The following is a 21,950-nucleotide window of genomic DNA, read 5'->3' on the forward strand; positions in this document are numbered from 1 at the left end:
CGCGGCTAATCCCAACATGGCTCTGTCTGCTGCAGTGACCGCCGTCCAAACTTGTAGCAGGCCACCTTGCAAATCACTGACCAGAGCTACGCCAACAGAGTGCGAGGTTCTGACAGAGAAGTACTGGACCAAGTGGCTGCGTTAGACTGAAAGAGCCGTAATGTTGCACAGGGAATAGGTTTGATTTATCGATGGATGGATGGAAGGAGTGATGGATGGATGGATGGATGGATGGATGGAAGGAGTGATGGATGGATGGATGGATGGATGGATGGAAGGAGTGATGGATGGATGGATGGATGGATGGATGGATGGAAGGAGTGATGGATGGATAGATGGATGGATGGATGGATGGATGGATGGATGGATGGAAGGATGGATGGATGGATGGATAGAACCTTACTGATTCCAGGGGAAATTGCTGAAACTTACAGTACAATACATTTCTGAAGTCCAAAGCTCTTAGTGAGTATGTGGTGTGTAATGATAAATGAGGAATTTGAATCAGTAATGCACTGATTGAAAAGTCGTACACACGTCGTTAATCATCAGCCTTCCATCAGTTACTCATAAACTATCGATCTTACATGTTTCACTATAAGGCCTCCTCTAGGTCTAGGAGTGCACTCATGCTCTGGCTCCAAATCTCCCGGGCTAATTCCAAATAAAAACCGAAATAACATAATTCAACTCTCAACACCGTTGCGTTTGCGTGTTTTAGTTTTTGAGAGAGAGAGTGCGAGAGAGATTGAGAGTGAGAGAGAGAGAGAGAGTGAGAGTGAGAGACAGAGTGAGAGAGAGAGAATGAGAGAGAGTGTGTGAGAGAGAGAGAGAGAGAGCGAGAGAGAGACAGAGAGAGAGAGACAGAGAGAGAGAGAGAGAGAGAGAGAGAGAGAGAGACCATGGTGACATACAGGGAAAACTGGATTATGTGGTAATGTCTCTGTGGGGTCAGGCAGAATTGCAGAACCAATACCACAAACATTAATGTCACCTTCAGGATAACTCAAAGCTTTTGGTTCCAGCTCTCTCTCTCTCTCTCTCTCTCTCTCTCTCTCTCTCTCTCTCTCTCACACACATACACACACACACACACAAACTGTGTGTGGGTTATTCACATTACTCAGTTAAAGGGAGGAGTTTCACAGTCATGCCAATAACAGGACATGTCTGGGTGGAGTAGAGTACTTGACTCTTACACACACACACACACACAAGCTCATGAATGTACATATCTTTAAACCCTATGTGAACAGATTTGCACAAACACGCACTGGATTCTTGGTTTGTGGTCAAAATCAGAGATCCAAGCCTCTACAGTATTTTCACATTACTCCAGATCTCCCTCACGCTTTACATGACTGAATCAAAGCAATCAAATCAGGCATTTTTACTTTTAGTAACAATTGGTTTGATGTTATCACAAACCTGTCTGTTGCTAAAATGACACTGTGTTCCATTTTATATCAAATCTCATTATACACACACACACACACACACACACACACACACACACACACACACACACACACACAGACACACACACACACACACACACACACAGTTTGCACTCTACCTCTATGAGTTCGGGTCTCAGGTTGACAATGTGAAGCCAGTCGCCCAGCCGTGGGTAGCTGTCCAGGGCCTGTGGCCTGTCCGTCTCCGGCACCTTCAGCTTGCACTGCAACTGCTTGCAGGTGTACTTCATAAGCTTCACCTGCAGGGGGCAACAGCGCAGATGTCAGAGGAGGGAGGCGTAGGTTAGCCAGTGATGAAGAGGCAGGCAGCCGCGTGCTGTCGGAAGGCCCAGCGAGCTGGCGAAGCTCCTTCCTATTCTCCTTGGCAACGCGTTCTTTTAAACGAAGGTTAGAAAGCTTCACGCAGCTGCAGCCATTCGAGAGCACATCGGCAGAACGACAAAACCAGCCACAGTGTGGGACAACAGACATGTCTTGTAAAAATGACTCTGACCCTCATAACTGCGATGAGAAAGGAAACATTAAAAGACAGAAAGGAAGAGTGATGGTAAACATCGATAACCGGGTGCATGTCAACATCCAGATCCACAGACTAGTCTCATGGTTCATCTTTGAACAAACGTTTTGGCTGGCCTGTAGTTGCCTTCAGGGTGCCAAAGGTTTTGCGCAGAAATGTTCCATAACATCACTGCAAATTTTTTTCTTTACATCAATATGGTGTATATAATATATAATATGGTGAAATATTAACTTGCTTCACAGAAAGCAGAATAATGTCGCTATAGTGTAGTGGTTCAACAATGCTGCAATTCCTGTGGAGGATGACAGTTCCCTCCCCTGTCTGGGCACCATGTTCTACAAATAAGAGTCCTTGGGCAAGACTCCTATCGTAACATTTGTCTCCCGCTGTAACAAGACTGAAATTGTAAATCACCCTGGATAAGTTTCACAAATAAGTGTCTAAATGTAATTAAGGAAGCACAGGTATGGTGTTCCACTCCAAGAGTTTTTTGTACAACTCCGCACAGACCAAGTAAGAGCTACCTACTCTGACTACAGTAACAATGCATCATCTACCCAATCAAAGGCCAGGGCTGTGTGCCAATCAGGACCATACTACTGAGAACTGTGTGCCAATCAGGGCCATGCTATTGAAAACTGTGAGCCAATCGGGACCATGCTACTGAGAACTGTGTGCCAATCAGGAGCATACTACTGAGAACTGTGAGCCAAGCAGGGCCATGCTTTTGAAAACTGTGAGCCAATCAGGACCATGTTACTAAGGATGGCATGGGTTTTAATAAGCCTTGCAGGCAGCTCATGCCTGGTTCCTGAGGGGCATCCCAACGTGCACATCAGACCCACCACTGCAGGAACACGGTGACATAACTGGCCTTTAGGGCTTATTATACACCTCCAATGTGCCATTCTCATTATCTCTATCATCATCTTCGCCATTATCATCATCGTTATCATCGTCATCATCGCCACACATGTGATGAAGGATAGACCAGGAGATAACTGCTACCGCTCTAATGAGCTATGTCTAATTATACACGGCGTACACTGAAGTGTTTGGACAAAGGACCTGCAAGACCTGCTGAAGGTTCTGAAAGTCATGACAGTGTGTAGGTCCTGACGGCTTGCTGTCGGGGCAGCATTTTGTTCAGCCTCAAACACCAGAGGCTCCTCCCTTATGCAACGAGAATGATTACAGCTCCTGGATCAAACCGATTATGCATTCATATCTAAACTACACCATGACACCATGCCTTGTCCTGTGCCATGCCTACTACTCAGGTCTGTATTCCACATGCAACCTGACTGGAACCCCACCCCCACCCTCTCAATTTACCCTTCAGCAAACAGGGCCGTCAAACAGATATAAATAGCTGTTATTACATGGACAGGAACAGCGAGCAGACCTCCTCTGGGGGGGCGGGGGGGGGGGGGCGTCTGCACTGCTGGCATGGTAACCAAGTGTCATGGAGAACACTGCCACCAGCAACGGCAGGGGCACAGTGACATCAGTGCTCCGAAAGACGGCGGGTTCACGGCGAGGCTAAGGAGCTTTGGCGCCGCCCCCGTGGAGCACCGTATCATCGGACGCGCTGGCCTCCTCCAGGCTGTCCCTGCCGCTTTCCCAGACTATATTTTGTTTTTTTGCCTTTTCTTTTTTAGACCCCCCCCCCCGCACCCCCACACACACCCGCCCTCTCCTGGCATCTCATCGGGATCTTTTGGAATAACAAACCTGACGTGGGAGGGAATGTTCTCCGAGGCATTTCCCCTTGATCCTTCACAAACAAACAGCACGGGACGAATTTTCCATGGAGAATGCTGACCAGAGCAGCGTGACGGAGACAGAGAAGGCGAGAGAGAGAGAGAGAGAGAGAGAGAGAGAGAGAGAGAGAGACATCTCGATATTCAGCAACAGATATTCAGCAACAGATATTTGGCATGTGGGGTACTTTCATCTGTATAAATCTGTTTCTCTCTCGCTCGCTCTTTTTATCTCCCTCTCTCTCATCCTCCATTTTTAACGAGGACGGGTTGTGCAAATACCTCGGCAGGGCCGCAGCAGGCGATGACGCAGGGATAAGCAGATGGGCGGTGGGACTGCCGCAACACCCTCTACCGCAATCACGGAGCAGGAGGGGGAACGTGCCTGACGAGACGGGACGGGCCTGACGAGACGAGTCTTTCAGAGGCGTTCGAGCGGACCGCCATCTGACGCACGGGTGAGGCCCGTTACCATAAAGCCAGTCATCCTTTCACACCTCAGCCCCCCCCCCCCCCCCCGCTCCTCTCTCCTCTAATCCCGGCATTAATGAACATACAGCCCGGTGGCTTGCTGCCAGTCTGGAAGCGTCCATCGCTCCATGGGCCAGACCACGAAGGAACCCAAAACCAAACAGCCTGCTCGCAGAATGTGTTCCCACTGCGTGATTCGGGAGATGAGAGCACCACCGCACCCACAACACGCTTAGAAAGCATCAGACACAGGCTATGCATCGAACAGGAATGACTGTTCATATGTGACTGTGTCATATGTCCTTACCCGACTGTGTGCTATTAAATCTCTTTTCCAACATGCCAAGCAGCCGTGAGCTGCAACGACGTCCCTGAGAGCGACCGCCCACCCGTTACCTTTCGAGAGCCTCAACACGGGAGTCGAGTGGCTTCCCTGCTTCTTTCCGCGCTCACGTTACCCTTTCGCGCTGCTGAAAGAAAAAGCCCTGGCCTCATGCGCTAGCTCGGCGACTAACAAAAAGCATTTCAAGTCAAGGGAGAGGTTTCCTCGTCTGTGTCAGTGGTGAAACACGCATCAATGGCCTGAGCAAGGCCAGTTTTTTAATCTCCGACAAACGTGAGCTCTCGTTCGGCGCGCTAACAAAAGAGCAAGCATTCTGCCACCGCCACAAAGCCCAAAGCCCCTTCATGTCTCAGCTGCAGCTCACTGAAAGCTTGGAAGAAGAGAGGTGCATCTGAATAGCCGGCCTAGAATGCAGGGATGTGAACCAAAGTGTGAGAAAAATAGAAAAGGAGACTCTTCGGGTGCACGGTGTGCATGTAGGCGTTCACAGGAAGCTTAAGCTCCGTGTGTGGATGTGTTCCCGGAGCAGGATGGCAGACAGCAAACAGCTATCATGACCAAAGAGCAACGCCACGCTGATACAGCGTGGTCATGTTGATACAGCTTCCATGTACACACAACTACTTTACACACACACACACACATAGATGCAGAGCCTGAGCCAGCAGATCACATCTTTTTACGTTTTTTTTTTTTTCTGTTATCTTTGCTAACACTGACTTTGGTTGGCGCTGGACATTAAAGAGACCATCTGATGTGGAGATGCAGCCAAGACTCAGCCGTTATGCAGCTACGTCATGTGATGTGCTCCCCAGGCCCATTAATGATGCACGGCACCGAGCACCTTTAACAGAGAAGGAGCAGCAATCACTCCGACGCCAAATGGAAACCGAATACATGACCATTCTGTGAAGGAAATCATTTTTAATCTTCGTCTGGCTCCATCAACCCAGATGGCCACGCGCTTGCTACATTTTGCAGGTTTCGGCCGTCCGGACACAGCTGGTAATGATGCAAACCCGCGCTGGCGTGCCAGTCCATAACTCATACCATTTGGCCTGATTTGGTAGCAGTTATGTCACACTGCCTCTCTGTGTCTCGTTTTTTTCCATCTGTAGATGTGGAGCGCAAGCAAGGCGCTCACCCCTCCTGCACCCACCATGACCGTAAATAGTCCTGCCACCCACCCAAAGAGCGCCGCAAACCTTGTTTTGTTCCCATCACCGTGGATCAACACAAGCACGGTGAGAGAGGCCAAAACAGCAGACACCCACATTATCGGCGGAACCTTCCAGAATAAGCCTTGCTTTGTGTGAGGCGGTGCTGAGGCACTAGCACTGCGGTCAGCCAGGGCTCCAAGGGTCTCGCCGCGTTTCTCACGTCCGTGTGCGTGCGCACACACGCATGCACACAAAGCACACACGCACTGCAGGTAGTTAGGGGATCACGCAGCTATCGCAGAGAACAATACACTGGTGCAAGTATGACATCAGGTCTCCTAGCAACCACACTCATGGGTCTTCAGTGTGGGATTTTCCCACAGATAGCACACATCTCTAGCACATCGGCCAGCAGACGAGGAGTCTCACAGCACACACAGAGAATTACTCAGCTATATGCCAGCCAGATCAGACTGTTAGTCTTTACTGCGCAAAACAGTCTAGAATATGTGTTATCCAGGCACTAAAACTAAACAGTTACAGCCCAGTTTAAAGAATATATATCTGACTGTCATACTCATAAAGGCTGTCAGGATTCATCCCACATTTCAGCGTTCATTAAGAAACCAGGTATAGAAATGCTTTTTATCTCCAGTGCCAAACCTTTTCCAACCCAGACTGGTGGGGTGTGGGACACGCGCATGCTTAAGGAGAGCAGAAACAGGGGGAAAGTCTGGCTCTGGGGCGGCTAAATGGACCTGCCCATGCAGAGGGAAGTAAACACAGGCGCCACGCTGCCATGGCAACGCGTCCGTGACGTCCGCAGACAAGACAGGCAGCTAAAGGGCGTGACCACGCCCAGCCCCTCGGAGCTGCGGCAAGGACAACAGCAGCCCAGATGGTCAACCTTACGAACAGAAAAAGACACTCGGCGGTGCGTCAGAGGCTGGTGTGTTGGTAGCACGCCGTGTGTTCCTCCGGCACTCGGGCTGCAGGAACGCAGTCCGCTGCTAAATCGCGTTTCGCACCAGTGCTCTGTGACCTGGTGCCTGACAGTAGCTGCCTTTGCTATCTGACCCTGACCCTCAGCAGACAGGGGTTAGATGCCCTCAGATCTTACCTCCCCGTGGGATGGGGCAGGGAACACGTGCTCAGCGACGGAGCGTCAAGTCGTCAAACGCCGCAGTGTTGAGGAGCGGCCAGGCCCGTGGAGATCAGACACAGATCGGACGTCTTCGTCTGATCATGTCTGTGGGTTGCGGCGACAGAGGAACGACTCGGGCGGGGGGGATAAATCAGGCAAAATCACAACTCGTTTGCATTTCATTTCCATATAATGACAGAACGCCGCAGTGAGGGCTAAAATTGGACAGCCACTTAAAGTAACAAAGCTAATCTAAGGCAAGATATGAGAGAGGCCTTTTAAATGCCACAAATTAGGCACCAGGAGAATGAGCTTGTCTGGGAGGTCTTGTTACAAATCATACTGCAAAGCTGCTGAGAAATTTCACCTTCTACCATGCAACCCGGTATGAGGACGAACTGGGTCAGAAAACCGTCAGGGCATGAACCCAGTTCTGCCGGGGAACCAACCCCCCTAGGATCCTGAATGACCTCAGAAGGACCCCAGGTGTCACTAGAGGATTTCCCCTATTCCAGAGTCTCTCTAAGTGTCTTTAGGGTGAACGTCCCCCGAATGAGTAGTCTGGTCTTTAGTTAACACACACAGCTTTACTAAAGAACTGTTTAGCACAGGAGTGTCTGTATTTCAACTCAAGCAACTTTGTATTTGTGTGCTGAGCATTCTGTACATAATGTCTGTGACCGTGTATTTTAATCAGTCATTAGCGCAAAGGGTCAACATTATTTTGTCTGGCCTAATAACCCAAACACAACACAGAACCAGTGGAACAGCCGGGTCACAGTCACTCTGTGACTCTGTTAACCGCTGTGAGTACACAGCAAACTGCAAAAAAAAAAAAAAAGTTCTCTTCAATAATAGAACACGCTTTTTTATTCATGTACAGCTATGCGAGTCTAATATAGCATGGCGGGGGGAAAATAGACCTTCAGCTGCAGCTCACCACAGAAGGTGGGGGTGGGGCGATTGGCGCTGAAATCACCTGCTCCTTTCTCCGCCCCCCCACCAAACACAGCCAGCTGGAAGCCACGCCCCTCACTCACCTCGTCACCCCTCCCCTTCCCCTTTTCTTCTCCCTGCTCCCCTCGTTCTCAGCCTCTTTGTACGTCACGCGATTTTCTTGATTAACAATCAACGCTGAAAACACGCAGGAAGAGAGGCCCGCTAAATATAGACGCTGCCACAATAGCGCACGCAGCGAGTGACCGTGCCACACATACGCACTCCCAGCCAGCGCTGGCGAGGGAGGCTGAAAAGCGGACAAGCGCACGGTGAGCCGACGTGAGGACTGCACCATGATCGCGCGGTGGTACGCCAGCACAACGTTCATGCCACGCCAGACCTCGCTGTTAAAAAAGATGGTTGCAGAAGCAGACACGGGAAATCCGCGCACCGGAGCGGACGACAGCCCCTACACGAGCAAGTTAAGTCCTAAAGAAGGAAGAGATTTTTAGCAATTGCTTTCCGACTGCAAGTGGGAAAGTTCTGTGTGGGTTGCTATACTTCCATGACAGCTGCGATGTTCCACAACCCAACGCATAAAGGGAACGCATCGCACACTCCAACAAGGCAGGCACAGTACGCCTGGGAGTGCGATCTGGAGAAGGAGAAGGAGAAGGAGAAGGAGAGAGAGAGAGAGAGAGAGAGAGAGAGAGAGAGAGAGAGAGAGAGAGAGAGAGAGAGAGAGAGAGAGAGAGAGAGAGAGAGAGTACGCAACACCCATAGCGCAAGGCTGGCGGCTGGCCGGGACTGGCGTGTGAGAACTGAAGCACCACCTTGTGGCACTCGAGATAGAGAGCTGGAGAGAAGGGCATTACCCACTCACAAGTACAGCGTGGCGTGAGAAAAAAAAAAAAAAAACACTGTCAAGTGGTAGAACAAAAGAGCGTTTGTGAGGATCTAATGTGAGTTCGAGCCTCTCTTGATTGCACCGAGGCCCAGGTGTCTATGACAGTCAGGTGGTGGTGGTGATGATGTTGGTGGGGGGTACATGAGTGGAATAGCCATTTCAGTGCAACACATAGGGCATTCAGAGCCATTACACTGCCTGAGGACTGCCAGTCTCCGTTCGGCCCTTTGTGTGACTGACCTCCCCCCAGTCAAGTGTCAAACAGCCAACACTGCCCAGCTCTACCTGTAAACGAATCTAGCAGTGCTGCAGCCATGTTGTTCTACAACTAATTCAGTATAGCAGGGGCAGTGGGCTGTGCAGGGCCGGGGTTATTTGTGCCTAGGAGCAGGAGAGAAGCAAAGAGGAAGCAAGCCAAGCGACGCGGCTGCTTTCTGAAGCCACAAGCACCAAAGGCCCCAGATGGCAGGCTCTGGACTACAGGTACGTGGCGGGCAGGCTTCCCACCCCGACAGGAAGCAGAACTGAAAGTGACAGTTGGGCAAGGCGCACCGAAATAGGGCTGACTGGTCAGGCTGCGTTCCAACTGTCCGCCTGATCTCTGGCCTGTCGAAACACTGCAACGAAAACACTGCGCCAAAAAAAGACGCTCTGCTAAAATCTAAGTAGCGCCACAGAACACTGGCACTCTATAAAAGCGATCGGCATATCCGCAGAGCTTGCCGGATGCGTCGGGCTCACGGAGGGTGGCGGTAGAATGGTGGCAATCTTCAGGAATCATGGTATCTGCTGGTTAATAACGACGCACTGCCTTAACGTTTGGCCCCCCCCCCACCTGCACACCACCCTCATCCGAGTGACTGCTCCAGAGCTAAACTTAGACACCGGTGGTCCATTTATTTGCTGTGCCAAAGAAGCGCCGCAGTCCTTGCGAGACCCGAGAGCAGTGGTCTGATTCAGCACTCTTCCGTTTATCTGCTGACTGCTCATTTGAAAAGCGGGATATGGACAAACAGGGACACGTACTTCACACGTGACCCCCAGCGTGACCCAAAGCGCTCTGAAGCTGACCCAGTCTCCCCAGGAGGCGGGCTGTGAATCAGTGCGTGCTCAGGATGTGATCACCACGTAACTGTTATCCACATTCCAACTAAAACGGACCAATCCTTGTGACGTTTTCACAAAAGATACATTTAAATTTGCAGCCGAACGTATATAGTTCTGTAATATAATGTCATGTTTACGGGAAACTAGTAGCAACAAACGGATGGACTTTAATGAACAACGTTTCAAAAATACCGACAGATGCGGTTTTTTTTTTTTTTTTAAGCACCATCCCCCCACCCCCCTCGCCCCGACCGGCGTCACAGAGGCGATGCGGGCCGTCACCCAGTGCGCGAGCGACCCCACTCCTCGCGCTCGCGGACACAGGCCACGTCATCCGATGCGCGATCGTATTGATCTCTCATACATGAACCCAACAGGTGCAGTGGCCGGACGCGTCCAAAGCGAAGTGCGCGTCGGTGCGCGTCAGTGCCGGTGTCTCGGCCCTGGCGAGCTGTCGGTCACGGTCATACACTCAGGCCAGAAGCACGTCACACAGTCGACCCCAAAATGCGTATAGTTCTGCGTACTGTAGCGTTATTTGCATCACAAACCCGGGGACTGCGTGTGCAACAGACGGACAAACGGTCACGTAACCTATACAATCGCAGCAGTGCACGGGAGGGAGCGCGAAGCACCGATGTGCTGTACGCGCTCTGGTGCAGCAGAATATCCGGGGGGTTACTGCCCCCAAAAATCCCCCCCCCCCAAAGCCCCGCAGAAAGAGGTCAAAAATAAATGATCCACCAACCGTCGGAAATCGCGTCTGTTAATTCCTTTATCAGTAGATTACTGCACTGTGAACTCCGCACATGTGAATTTAGCGTAGTTGGGGACATTATTAACAGTTCGTTACAGTCCGTATTGCACCACAATAAGCAACCCCAGTGAGTACCGCTAAAATAGGAAGAAACGATTAAGGCGATATCCTCAAAACGCACACACTCACACACACACAGCCCGGAGCACAATCGGGCGTAGATGACACTGCAAATCGGCCTGTTATTTTGGAGCCCCTGTGCGCATTAATTACCTCTAAAGTGCGTATCTCCTGCTGGGTAAGGTCGTTGGACGCCGCGCATTTGGTGCGCAGCCCTCGCAGGCTTGAGATGGAGATCTCGATCATGTTCTGGATCAGCTCGCACTGGTGTAGCGCGGCCCTCGCCGCCCCACTGCCGCGCTCCCTCTCGACCATCATTCCTCCTCTACCGTTCACACACTCCATCCCTCGTCATTGGGCACGAAGTGGACGGGCAGATCGCGAGCTACCGACGGGGAGGACGCGCAAGACGTCCTAACCGTGCGCCTTGCCACCAAACACCTCCGGCAGACAGTCCGACAAGGAAGAATTTTATTTTTTATTTTTTTAAGAAAAAAGAAGAAAAAAAAAAGCACCGTGATCCGAGGCGATGGCGAGTCCTGCTGCACCGTGCGCCCGGCGTGGTTGGACGGGTCCGCGCGCGACACGCTCGCTCTGCTGCGAGACTCTTAGCCCGTCTTCCCCCGGCCGCTCTCACACACCAGGTTTTTACCGTCCGTCAGCTGTTAGAAACGGCGTGTGTCGCTGTGCACTCTGGGAAATGTAGTCCTAATGCGAGTGGCCGAAAACAACCCTGATGCAGTGGAGAAAGGGGCCACTAGCATAAATAGAAGTCCTGTGCTTCTGTGCTGGACCATTTCCCAGAGGATATTTGGTGAGATTTTCCTCCAGTATTTGATTCATGAGTTTAAACATAAATTTCCACTTCTATGTCTAAAATGATTATTAGATTCGTTTGAATGGACTACACACAAATTACTAATGAAATAAGCTTTTTATGTGCGCACGGTCACACTTGTGCGTGCTCATAGACAGAGGGACTGCAACGCAATTTAGGATACTGACATAGAATAAGTAGGGTGACAGTATCGGACAAATGATTCGGAGAACGTTTTGACGTTAGACCCACTATGAAACTAAAACGGAGAGAGAGAGAGAGAGAGAGAGAGAGAGAGAGAGAGAGAGAGAGAGAGAGAGAGAGAGAGAGAGAGAGAGAGAGAGAGAGAGAGAGAGAGAGAGAGAGAGAGAGAGAGACCGAGACCAAATCAGCCGCCACAAACGTTTCTCATCTTCGGAAGGTGCGATGTTCTCCCATGTTAGACGTTCCGATGTCAGTGCTGAGTCATTGTGCCTCTCACACCAGCTGTCCCTCGGAGGACACAGTGCTCCACAGAGCCCCCGTCGCTCATCTCCTAATACCACGTATATTTTCTACATCACCCCTTTAACTTGGTTCTGAGCTAGTGGGAAAACCAGGACATTAAAATATGACTGTCATGCTTATACCACTTCTTGAAGTTTTTTTTTATTATTTAAAGAAATGTAGTAAGTAGAAACATTGCTACATGGTATGGTATAGTAAGGTGTGGTGTGGTAAGGTGTGGTATGGGTGTGGTGTGGTGTGTGGTCTGGTGTGGTATGGTGTGGCACGGCCTAATTCGATTTGACGGAATCTCTGTGTCATGGGGGGATTAACCGGATTGAAGGGAACGTGATCGTTGTGTCCCCCAATGACTGAAAGCAAGCGATTAAAGCGGCTTTATTTAGCCTGCAAAAAGTGCTCCAGATGGATACTAAAGTTCCGCGACAAGTTTCTTTTACACACGCTAAATCCAAATTTTTAAAACACTGCATTATATTGATCACACTGTACCACACGACAGCAAAAGCAACCATTCTCAGAGCAGTGGAAAATTACTGTTTCTACTAATTTAATTCTTAAATTAAAATCTAATTCTGTTTAAGAACTAAATTTGTAGAATCAACACACCTGTTTTAATGTAAAACTGCTAACTTGGGCCAAGTTAAGGCCCTATTTAAATGACAAAAGTAAGCCATGAGCACATATCCATCCCGCTGTGCTGTGCTGTCGCTCTGTGTGAGCACCGGAATTGGTGGCGTATTTCCTACAGGGAGCTCGCTTTATGTAAACTTGTAGATTTTCTGTTTCTTTGACTAGTAAGATTGTTGTAACAGAGATAAACGTAGATTTCAAGCATTGGTCTTTAAAGCCACCTACTGGACATTTCAGGTTACAGGCCTAATAATTGCTGCTCACATTACTCACATAACGTGTTAGGTTCGGTGCGGTGAGCAGTGTGCGAAAATGAAATGAGACCTACGATACTATGCAGTGACTTTAGATGGACTTATCCTTATTGTTATCATACCTTATTATTACCTTGAATAATAATTTTTGTTGAAAGCATATTAAATTCTTATGCTGCAAAGTTAATTCCTTAAATCCAGTTGACTACTTCAGTACTTTATACCTAAATATTTGCAAATTACATATGGATGGAATTATGATTATGGCCATCTCATCCCTGGTTGTTCGTGTGCGGCAGCTACAGCTCATTATATTGCTGTCATTCTTTTTTCATGCAGTTTAAGAGTCTTCTCGGATAAAGTGTGTCGTCTCATCACATGTTGAAAACGTGGTGTAAATACATTCGCGCTAGTCCGTTGCAGTCCACGGGACCTGGTTAATTAGCGCCCTCTCCTGGTCGAGTGTGGAACTGAGGCAGAAAAGCGTGAAGGAGCACAAAACTAGCGCGGCGAGCTGATGGCATTCACACTACATTTAGGGCATTTAGCTGATATATTTAGTGATAGCGGTCACTTCCTGTCCAGGAAGCTCCTGAAAAGGCTTGAGGAATTCTTCAGTCACACTCGCGACGGGAGAAAAGGAAGCAACACAATGGACGGAAGACGCGCAACGCAATGCGTTGGAGATACAGATGTCCTTGCGCGGCCTGGAGATAAACGTACCTGTAAGGACACAACTGCTTCCGCGCTCATCGTTCGCGTTTGCAGGAATTTTTTTAAATACTAATTTTCATTCACTTCTTTAAAATAAATACAAGGAAACCATTTAGTCTAGTGTATAGTGACAAAAAAGCACAGGGACATGTTTTAAAAGGCAATTTATTTTTAATTTAAATTAATTTAGTTTAAGAAAGAAGTAAAGTAACTATACAAAGAGGGCCCAGATTGCACTAAGAGTGCAGTGGAATATGGTGAAGACAGAATAATCATCTATAGTTCAACACAGAAAGGAGGGCGCTCTCAGATCACACTTTACTAAGTCTTAAGGTCATAACAGATGAGGAGAATGGGACTGAGGAGGTTCAGCATACGTTGATACACGAGAGGGCACTCACACATGTATATCGTCGATGTGTGTGCATATACGTGTGTATGCACACACATCGACAATTTGTGTTAGTGTACAAAAGCTATACTGGTCATGTTGATGCTCCTGAGTTTGGACAGAATTCCCATGGTGCAGCAGTGTGGAGAACATGGACAGGGAGTTTGTGCTTGTGCGTGGAGCCCTGAGTCTCAGCAGAATGGTGACGCCAGCAAGCGCGCGCCTCTGAGTCTCCCCCTCCCCCGGTCACGTATCAGACCGCACGGACATGCACAGTAGCTTCCATCTAAATGCCACGATGTCGTGATTACTGTGAACGGAACGATGACAATGTGTAAACGAAGGAATCTTAAGCAGGCGACATTTTCTCCCGGGGTGCGGGGGGGGGGGGGTCTCTCCGGCCGGACGGTGCGCGTTTTTCCGCGCTCGGATCAGCAGGCTTGCTGCAGGCCCAACCGGATAATGAGGGTGGAGGAGCCGGAGCTCGTCCCACAACCAGGGAGAACAGCAGGGGCGTAACATGAAAAGAAAAATCACTCTGCACACACACACACACACACACACACTTAATTCCTCCAACGTTTACTTTAACTCTGACTTAATAAATATGTGCGGAATTGCCTTTAATGCAACTCTAGCTATTTGCAGTTCTTAACCCTTTTCCCTCTCCTGTTTCAAGCCTCGGCCAGAGCGTTACAATCACCTTCCCTCCTTAGTTGGTTCTTGTGTGCATGTTCTCACTGTATTCCTGTTTTGTAGAGTGATCTCGAATGTGAAAAATAGGCTATATAAATGACACTCATTGTTATTATTAACAGAATAATAATTATTATTCTTAATTATTATTCAGTACTAATGTATGTATACAGTAATGTAAGCAGAAGACCATGTGCAGATTTCCTCAGGCAGTTTTCAACATAACCACTTTCTCCAAAGTGGCTCGCCCAGGGAGGGTGGCGGAGCTCTCACCATGACACTACTTCCTTGGTCAGCTCGTCCTTCTTCTGGGCTCCCGGCCTCCTGGGCTGGCCATCGTCCTCTGGACACACGTCAAGCAGCGTTAGAGACCAGCACTTTGCTAAAATGACCTCGTTTCTCAGTGGGAATGCAGGGAAAGGAACGTTTACCTGCCGGAGGTCCCTCAACGTCCTCCAGAAGGTTGGCAGTGGAGGTAGCTGTGCTCAGGCTGAGGCCAGGGTCATGGAGCGTACTCGACGTATTGTGTGTTAAAGTGGATTTTTTGGTCGCTTTGTTTGTTTTTTGCAGCCAAGAGCTTGTTATCAAAGTTTAACGTTTTCAATGGCTTTTGGATTACTTTCCAAGGACCTAAATGAGACTGGACTGTTTTGGCGAGGGCTGGTGTTTGAGCAGGCTGGCCGTGACCAATAGAGATGAATTGCTGTGCGAGTTGGTGGTGCAGAGGGACAGACCGTTCAGGGGCATCCTTCTGTTACCCATCAGTCAGCCATATGCTACTTCATACACAGAACAGCACCGTGCACAGGAGAGCAGATCCAAACACAAGAGGGTTTAGTACCCGTGAAGAAGAAGATATGGATGAATGTAGCAGAGAGAGAGAGAGAGAGAGAGAGAAAATGGAATAGGAGAAAGCAGAGATGGTGGGAGAGATGACGAGGGAGGCACAGAGAGTCCTCCACTGTTCTTGAAGGATACGGATGTTTTAGGTGAGCCCTGTTTTTGGACTTTCTCCTGCGTGTTTTTTCAGAGAAAGATCTGGCAATTTCAAAGAGCTTCTTCCTTGTAGCTGCAGAGCAGGAGAGGCAAGAACACACAGATATTACTGATAAGAACGAGTTCAGTCCAAACTTCTCCATCGCTTTCCTTCATCTCAGATACAGCCAGACTGTTGTAAGCATTTCATGCACGTTTTAGTGTAATTTTTAAATTTGGCTTTTTAAAGCATTTTGTCTGAAGAAAAAAGAAAGAAATTGGAAGAAAAGGAAAGATCTAAAATATTTTTATTTTTTTAAAGTCTAAAAATAGCTTTAGAAAAAAGAAGCGGTTCATGTTTTTGGAGCACAGCCTAAAAGCAGGCCACGTCTTGAGGCGGCGATGTCGCAGCGAATGGCCTGACTGTACTGTGCATTACAGCAATCCTTCATCTCTGTTGCCAGATTTAGCAATGACGCACCTCTGACTGCAGCAAAGCCTATGCATGGGGCCCCGGAGAGGTAGAACCAGGGCATGATCCCATGCACGCCGGAAAAGGCGGACACTCCCGCGCGGCCGAACGTATTTTAATGTGCCCCCTTTGATTATTCTGCACCGGGCGGTGATTTGCAATTCAATACGGCAAAACAAACAGAAGCACTGAATGGACAAAAGGGGTTGCCAGGTGTCAGAGCGTGACAGTGACCGTTATCTCGTTGTGGGAGGGCGGGCCGGGGTTAGAGCGAGAGACCAGGGGCGGGGCTACAGCGGGACGCTCCGATGCACATGCGTCTCCTTACATTTGCCCATGTGCTTCAGTTTGTCACGGAACAGGGCGTCGTCCGACGCGGCGCTGCAGACCTCCACGGAACCTGAAACACAATGATTTCCTGCAGAAAGAGTATGAAAAGAAAGAACCGTTCACGCACGCAAAATAAATAAAACAATAATTTTTACTTTTTTAAAAAACATATACATGTTGCATTATGCTATTGGCAGATAGCCAGAAGCTCTGATCTAAAACTCACTCTCTGCTCCTAACTTTCAACAACAGCTATTAAGCACCACGACGCACTGATCTCTGACGGGGGGTCAAGCACGCGTATGCCAAGTCAGGTGATGTCTGCCTTGAGAGCAGATGAATGCTGGCACTCGCACAAGCTCTGCTATGACAACATGAACCAGCATGCAGAGACAAGGCCAGACTGACATGGAAAAAAAACGACACAAATGTGCGTCGTTCCCATTCAGCCCGAACCCAACGACGCACATAAAGATGAGGCCAGAAGAGAAAATATCCAACTTAATATCCAAGCAGAGTTGAACGTGACAAGATAACAGGGCTTTTGGGCAGATTACATCTTTTAAGCTCAGTAATCAGGACGTGTCTGGACACTTACCTCGGTGGTTATAATGACCTCTCCCCCCCAGACCTTTCTTTTGGGTCATGGATGTTAAGGGCGGTAAACTGCTGTGCTTTCTGACTGAAACCTTATGTTATGAGGGTCTGTTTTGGTGTCCTGCTCTGTGCCAGACTCTGGCGGGATGTGCATCCACTCTTTGGGAGCTTTACGATTTTTAAGTGCTGTGTCCATTGTGTGTCTGAGCGTGCGTGCACATGAACGTGGGTGTATATATGTGCATATGTACATGTATGTATTTGTATGTGTGTATGTGCATATGCATGCATGCGCAAATATGTGTGCATATATGTGTGTGTTGTGTGTGTCACTTCGTAATTTCCTTGAGCACATCACTAACTGGATGGGCCAACACTTTCTGCTACTGAATAAAGATAAAATAGAGATTATTACACATGGAAACAGAAATGAGAGACAGACTAGCTGCCTGTTTAGACTCTAAAGTCCTAAAATCTATAGTGCTAGTTTAGAAACTTAGACTCAGTGTTCTCTCAATGTTAGCAGTCCCATCAAATCAGTCCCTACTCAACAAGACCGGAGATTTCCTGACTAAACCAGACCTAGAGAAACTCATCCCAGTAGGGCTGATTGCTGTTACGACCTCCTAACGGGGCTCCCAAAAAAGACAAACGGCTTCAGTTGAGTCAGAGTGCAGCTGCTGGAGGAGGAGGAGAGAACACAGCCTCTGACTTAAGTCCTTACACTGGCTACCAGTGCACTACACAGCTGACTTTAAGGTATAATCGCTGGTCTGCAAAACACATACTGGGGTAGGACCAGTGTATCTGATATGCTGCAGCACTATATACCGAGCAGAACTCTCAGATCAGTAGAAACTAGTTTGTTGGAGTGTTCAGCTGTTCTGATGTTTTTAAAGGGAACCAGTCGCTGGAGAACATAAGCACAGCACTAGATGTTGTTAAAACGGAACTAAAAGTCTTATTTAGCCATGGTTCTAGTTAAACACTGGTCTTTATTTTCATCTTCTGCGTCAACAATTTCTGATTAATTTTATGCACTTTATATGTTTTATTAATCTTAATCATTTTAATTAGGTTTTAAATTTCCATTTTATCTTTAAAATCATATATATATATATATACACACACCCACACCCACACCCACACCCACCCACACACATACATACATACATACATACATACATACATACATACATACATACATACATACATATATATATATATATATATATATATGTATGTATGGGTGGGTGGGTGTGGGTGTGGGTGTGTGTGGGTGTGTATATGTGTGTGTGTGTGTGTGTGTGTGGGTGTGTATGTATGTGTGTGTGTGTGTGTGGGGGTGTGTGTGTGTGGGTGTGTGTGTATGTGTGGGTGTGTATGTATGTGTGTGTGTGTGGGTGTGTATGTATGTGTGTGTGTGTGTGGGTGTGGGGTGTACCTCCTCTCTCCAGTGCCAGCAGAAAATCCCTGTTACGCTGCAGCTCTCTCATGAACTCCTCATTCTGCAGGAACAGGGCGATGCGCTCGTCTTCCAGGTACTGCCTCAGCTTCCTGTCCCGCTCTGAGGCCACGCCCGCCCCGCTGCTGGATGCTGATGAGCACTGCGTAAGGGATGACAGCGAGGATGACGAGGAAGAGGAAGGCTGAGACAGGTCGCTCTGAGAACGCTGAGGAGAGAGGGGGGGGGGTTTACTTTTAATGGAAGCCCTGCCTTCTGAAGCCATAAACCAGTTTAGTAATTATGGAAGTTTTTAAATGACCAGTCAAACAGCTGGTTGGGCATCACACAATGACATGGTAGCAAATTCAGTTCTCACTACAGTGGAATATTTATGGGACGTTCCAGCCAACCTAATGAACCAGTGATATTCTTTGCTGAACTCTGTTGGTTGACATGTCGGCAGGCCCCGATTGCAGGGGAATTACAACGACTACAACTGCGGACAGATCCCAGAGACGCCGTGCCTGAGGAAACCATCCGTTACTGCACCCGAAGAGCTCCATAAATCTACCTGCAGACTGTCCTGCTGCTGAGGCAGAATCCGCAAGAAGTCATCTGGGAGGTTGCCTAGTAACGGTGGGTTCCAGTTCCTGTAGCCACTGACCTGACGATGCCCGGGAGGGGGGTGGGCTTCAAACCTGGCAGTAAAGTGGGCACATAAAACCAAGGTCACGCCACAGGCACAGAGATCCATCAGTGCACACTAAACTTAACGACATTCTCCCCGCCTTTCTTGTTTGTGAGCTGTGGTCCTTGAGGTAATTCTCATTTTGTCCTGAATTACACCAGGGTGGGCTAATATTATGAGTGGAGAAGAAACGCCATCTACGCTGCCCACGTGGTCGCATTCGCAAGCTGCACTGACATCAAACCGCCACCAGATGGGGCAATATCAGTGCGCAAAGCCTTCTATTGGCCAGACACCGTGGCTGTAGCTTGTGCATTCATAGATTACAACCAGTCGTTCCAGTACCCGCCCCAGGCATGCTTAGAGAAGTCACATGTCTTCCACGGGTCTCTCTTGCCTGGGGGGCGGAGCGGGCAGGATATCGGCTGGGTGCTTCCTGTCATAGATGTGCATGTCATAGGAAGGCGGGGAATACACGGGTGGAGGTTCCTCGTCCGAGCTGTCTGGCTCCAGCGTCCTCTCCAGGATCTGCTCACAAACACAGAACAATTCACATAGAAATGTGTCAAAATGATTGAAACAGGTCCCAGACTATACATGTGTTGTAAATGGCGTCACAATTTTATGAGGAGCCGGCAACGCTCGTCCGTTTTGTGCAAAACCTCTCAAGGCTCCACTTTGTCTATAAAGTCATTAAAATCTATATGAATAACAAATCTGTCCAGGAAACAGTGGCATATGTGCATCTTTTTTCTTCATTTGCATTGCAGCCAGACTCAGAACCAACGGAGCAAATGTCCACTGGGACACCTAGCGGTGTCTTTGCTGCTTCAGCGCAGACGACTGCAGCTGCACAGCCCCCGTCCTGGATGATGAACACTCTGGATGTCGTGGGGCCGGGCTGGGCCTCACGTCAAAACCGCTCGACCTGGCTGCTTGGAAGGGTCTGAACAGAGTTCAGATGCACCGCTCCTCTCTGCCAGACGGCGTCCGGGTGTGGTTCCGACATGCAAGCGCTCGGGAGCCCCGCCCACCTTCCTGACCTTTCCCTCCCCCCTGCAGAATACCAACCAGCGGCCAGAAGGCTCAGGAGCGGCGGCGAGTCACCCACTCGGACGGCCCCCCGCTGCCCCGATAGACAGGAGGAAACTGACGTGGCTATCGCAATCTTTACGTTAAAAAACACAGCCGCCTCTGATCTGGAGCAGTCAAGCAACGTCTGCGGCTGCAGTATTGCGATTGACTTTAGAAAGAGGTCAGGTCCGCACTGGGGAGCTCTGGGAGAAACACAGACACCACCAAAACAGTCACATGATCTAGATCTGGATATGCGTGTATCCTGACTTTGCTACTAAAGTGATCAAACGTTTTGTTTCTCTCCTGCTTAGCCGGTCCTGTGTCCTCCCCAAGTACCAACCCCGTGTAAGTGAGAGCTCTCCCCTGTGCCTCGCCTCACCTCGGGGGCGATGCTGTCCTCAGAGTCGGAGCTGTCGTCCATACTGTGGGCGTCCAGGCTCAGCTGCAGCAGCTGGTCAATGGTGGAGTCGACGGCGCCGTCGTTGGCGCGCAGAACACACTCGATCACCTCGTGGTCCATACTGGGGAACATGGTCTTGAAGTCGTCCATGGCCTGGTTGAACTCCAGCCGCCGCACTTGCTGTGGCGGTCGGCTGTTGTTCGGGTCAGGCGGGGCGCCAGAGACTCCGCCCCCCTGCGGGCCACCGCCCCTGCCGCGGTTGCCGCCGTTGCGACGGAACAGGCTGGTCATCGTCGCCGCCGTCACCAGCCGAAGTGCCGCGCTCCTCCTCCCCGTCGGGAACGCTGCCCTCCCCCCTCTTCACACGGTGCCCTCTGAACCCCTCCCAAAACCCCACCCACTCCACCTGGTGGCCACACCCTTCTTGTTCTACTCCCACCCCCTCACAAGGCCCCCGTTATCCTCTCATGGCGCACGCAGAGCAGGGGAGCTGGGGACAGGCTGGCAGCATGGAGCTTTTCTTCTGCCTCTGCTGCTGCGCAAGAGCCAGTTCTCGGGCCTCGGACCCACCCGGTCCAACTCTAGCACTGACCCACGGCCCCCCGTTCAGGGATCTCCTGAGGATCTGCAACACAACGGGACAGAAATGGCAGAAATGCAATTAAATCCTCCCATATTACAGAAATAACTGCTTTAAAAAAACATTTGAAATTCAATCGTTCGTACAAAACAGTATAAATTTGCACATACATTAGCTTTGTTGCTCCCTTGACAATACAAGCATTCCAGGTGCTTCACTTTCATGTGGCAGTAATCAAGGATTCAGCAATTACTGGTATAAAAAAAACCTCACGCTGGATTCACCTCTTAATGTCAGCTAGAAGGTTAACAGACATGTGTACGTACTTGACATATTCTCACACACACACACACACACACACACACACACACACACACACTCCCTGAGGTGCCCAACCCAGCTGTCTGTTCAGGTTACGTCTTCATCGCTCCGTCTCCGAACGGATGCCTACCGTGTTGGGCATCCCCGTTCCCACTGAAACACGAGCAGCCCTGATCATGAGGGTGGTCCGGGCGAGGACGTGGGGCTGGGGTGCCCACCGTCATCTGCACGCTGAAGGCATCATTCCGGCCTTAACTCGAGGCCACGACAGGAAGTGACTGGACCACGCACAGGCCACACCAACACAGCCACAGCAGGTCCAAGGGGAGACCACACAGCTCGCAC

At 49.4% G+C, this 21,950-nt stretch overlaps 2 protein-coding genes across 8 annotated transcripts in view; both read right to left on the reverse strand.

Moving 5' to 3' along the window:
• The window catches only part of ksr1a (kinase suppressor of ras 1a), a 27,680-nt gene extending 16,315 nt beyond the window's left edge, over nucleotides 1-11,365 (reverse strand). For 3 of the 5 annotated variants that reach the window (XM_035535697.1, XM_027030190.2, XM_035535695.1), the window contains exons 1-2: nucleotides 10,863-11,365; nucleotides 1,577-1,717 (exon numbers count right to left, since the gene is read on the reverse strand). In XM_035535697.1, the coding sequence (XP_035391590.1) occupies nucleotides 1,577-1,717; nucleotides 10,863-11,054 (333 nt within the window). In that variant the 5' untranslated portion in view covers nucleotides 11,055-11,365. Of the gene's footprint in view, nucleotides 1-1,576; nucleotides 1,718-3,732; nucleotides 3,819-4,043; nucleotides 4,168-10,862 lie in introns of those variants that run through there. The other 2 variants (XM_035535699.1, XM_035535698.1) reach the window with 2 other exon arrangements.
• Nucleotides 11,366-13,779: 2,414 nt separating this feature from the next.
• cuedc1a (CUE domain containing 1a) lies at nucleotides 13,780-20,995 on the reverse strand. Of its 3 annotated transcripts, none has more exons than XM_035535210.1 (9): nucleotides 20,684-20,995; nucleotides 19,625-19,755; nucleotides 19,111-19,237; nucleotides 18,537-18,765; nucleotides 16,494-16,583; nucleotides 15,697-15,787; nucleotides 15,150-15,208; nucleotides 14,992-15,061; nucleotides 13,780-14,332 (listed from the first exon to the last, which is right to left on the reverse strand). In XM_035535210.1, the coding sequence occupies exons 1-9, from the start codon at nucleotides 20,993-20,995 to the stop codon at nucleotides 14,269-14,271; spliced, it is 1,173 nt and encodes a 390-aa protein (XP_035391103.1). In that variant the 3' UTR covers nucleotides 13,780-14,268. The 3 variants fall into 3 exon arrangements, with proteins under 3 accessions (XP_035391103.1, XP_026885988.2, XP_035391104.1); XM_027030187.2 differs by having other exon boundaries at nucleotides 15,150-15,232; XM_035535211.1 differs by having other exon boundaries at nucleotides 13,780-14,560; nucleotides 15,150-15,232.
• Between the last annotated feature and the right edge of the window lie 955 nt (nucleotides 20,996-21,950).

The sequence above is a fragment of the Electrophorus electricus genome, chromosome 17 (assembly GCF_013358815.1).
Source record: "Electrophorus electricus isolate fEleEle1 chromosome 17, fEleEle1.pri, whole genome shotgun sequence".
NCBI lineage: Eukaryota > Metazoa > Chordata > Actinopteri > Gymnotiformes > Gymnotidae > Electrophorus > Electrophorus electricus.

What these genes read in the sequence shown, in the direction of transcription:
- cuedc1a (XM_027030187.2), bottom strand. Translation starts at nt 20,995, where the DNA reads ATGACCAGCCTGTTCCGTCGCAACGGCGGCAACCGCGGCAGGGGCGGT. An exon ending in AGGGCTCACCTAAAACATCC is followed by an intron (nt 15,233 to 15,696) that starts GTATCCTTCAAG and finishes CAATACGTCGAG; the next exon opens with TACGCTCCATGACCCTGGCC. An exon ending in CGTTGAGGGACCTCCGGCAG is followed by an intron (nt 15,062 to 15,149) that starts GTAAACGTTCCT and finishes ACGTGTGTCCAG; the next exon opens with AGGACGATGGCCAGCCCAGG.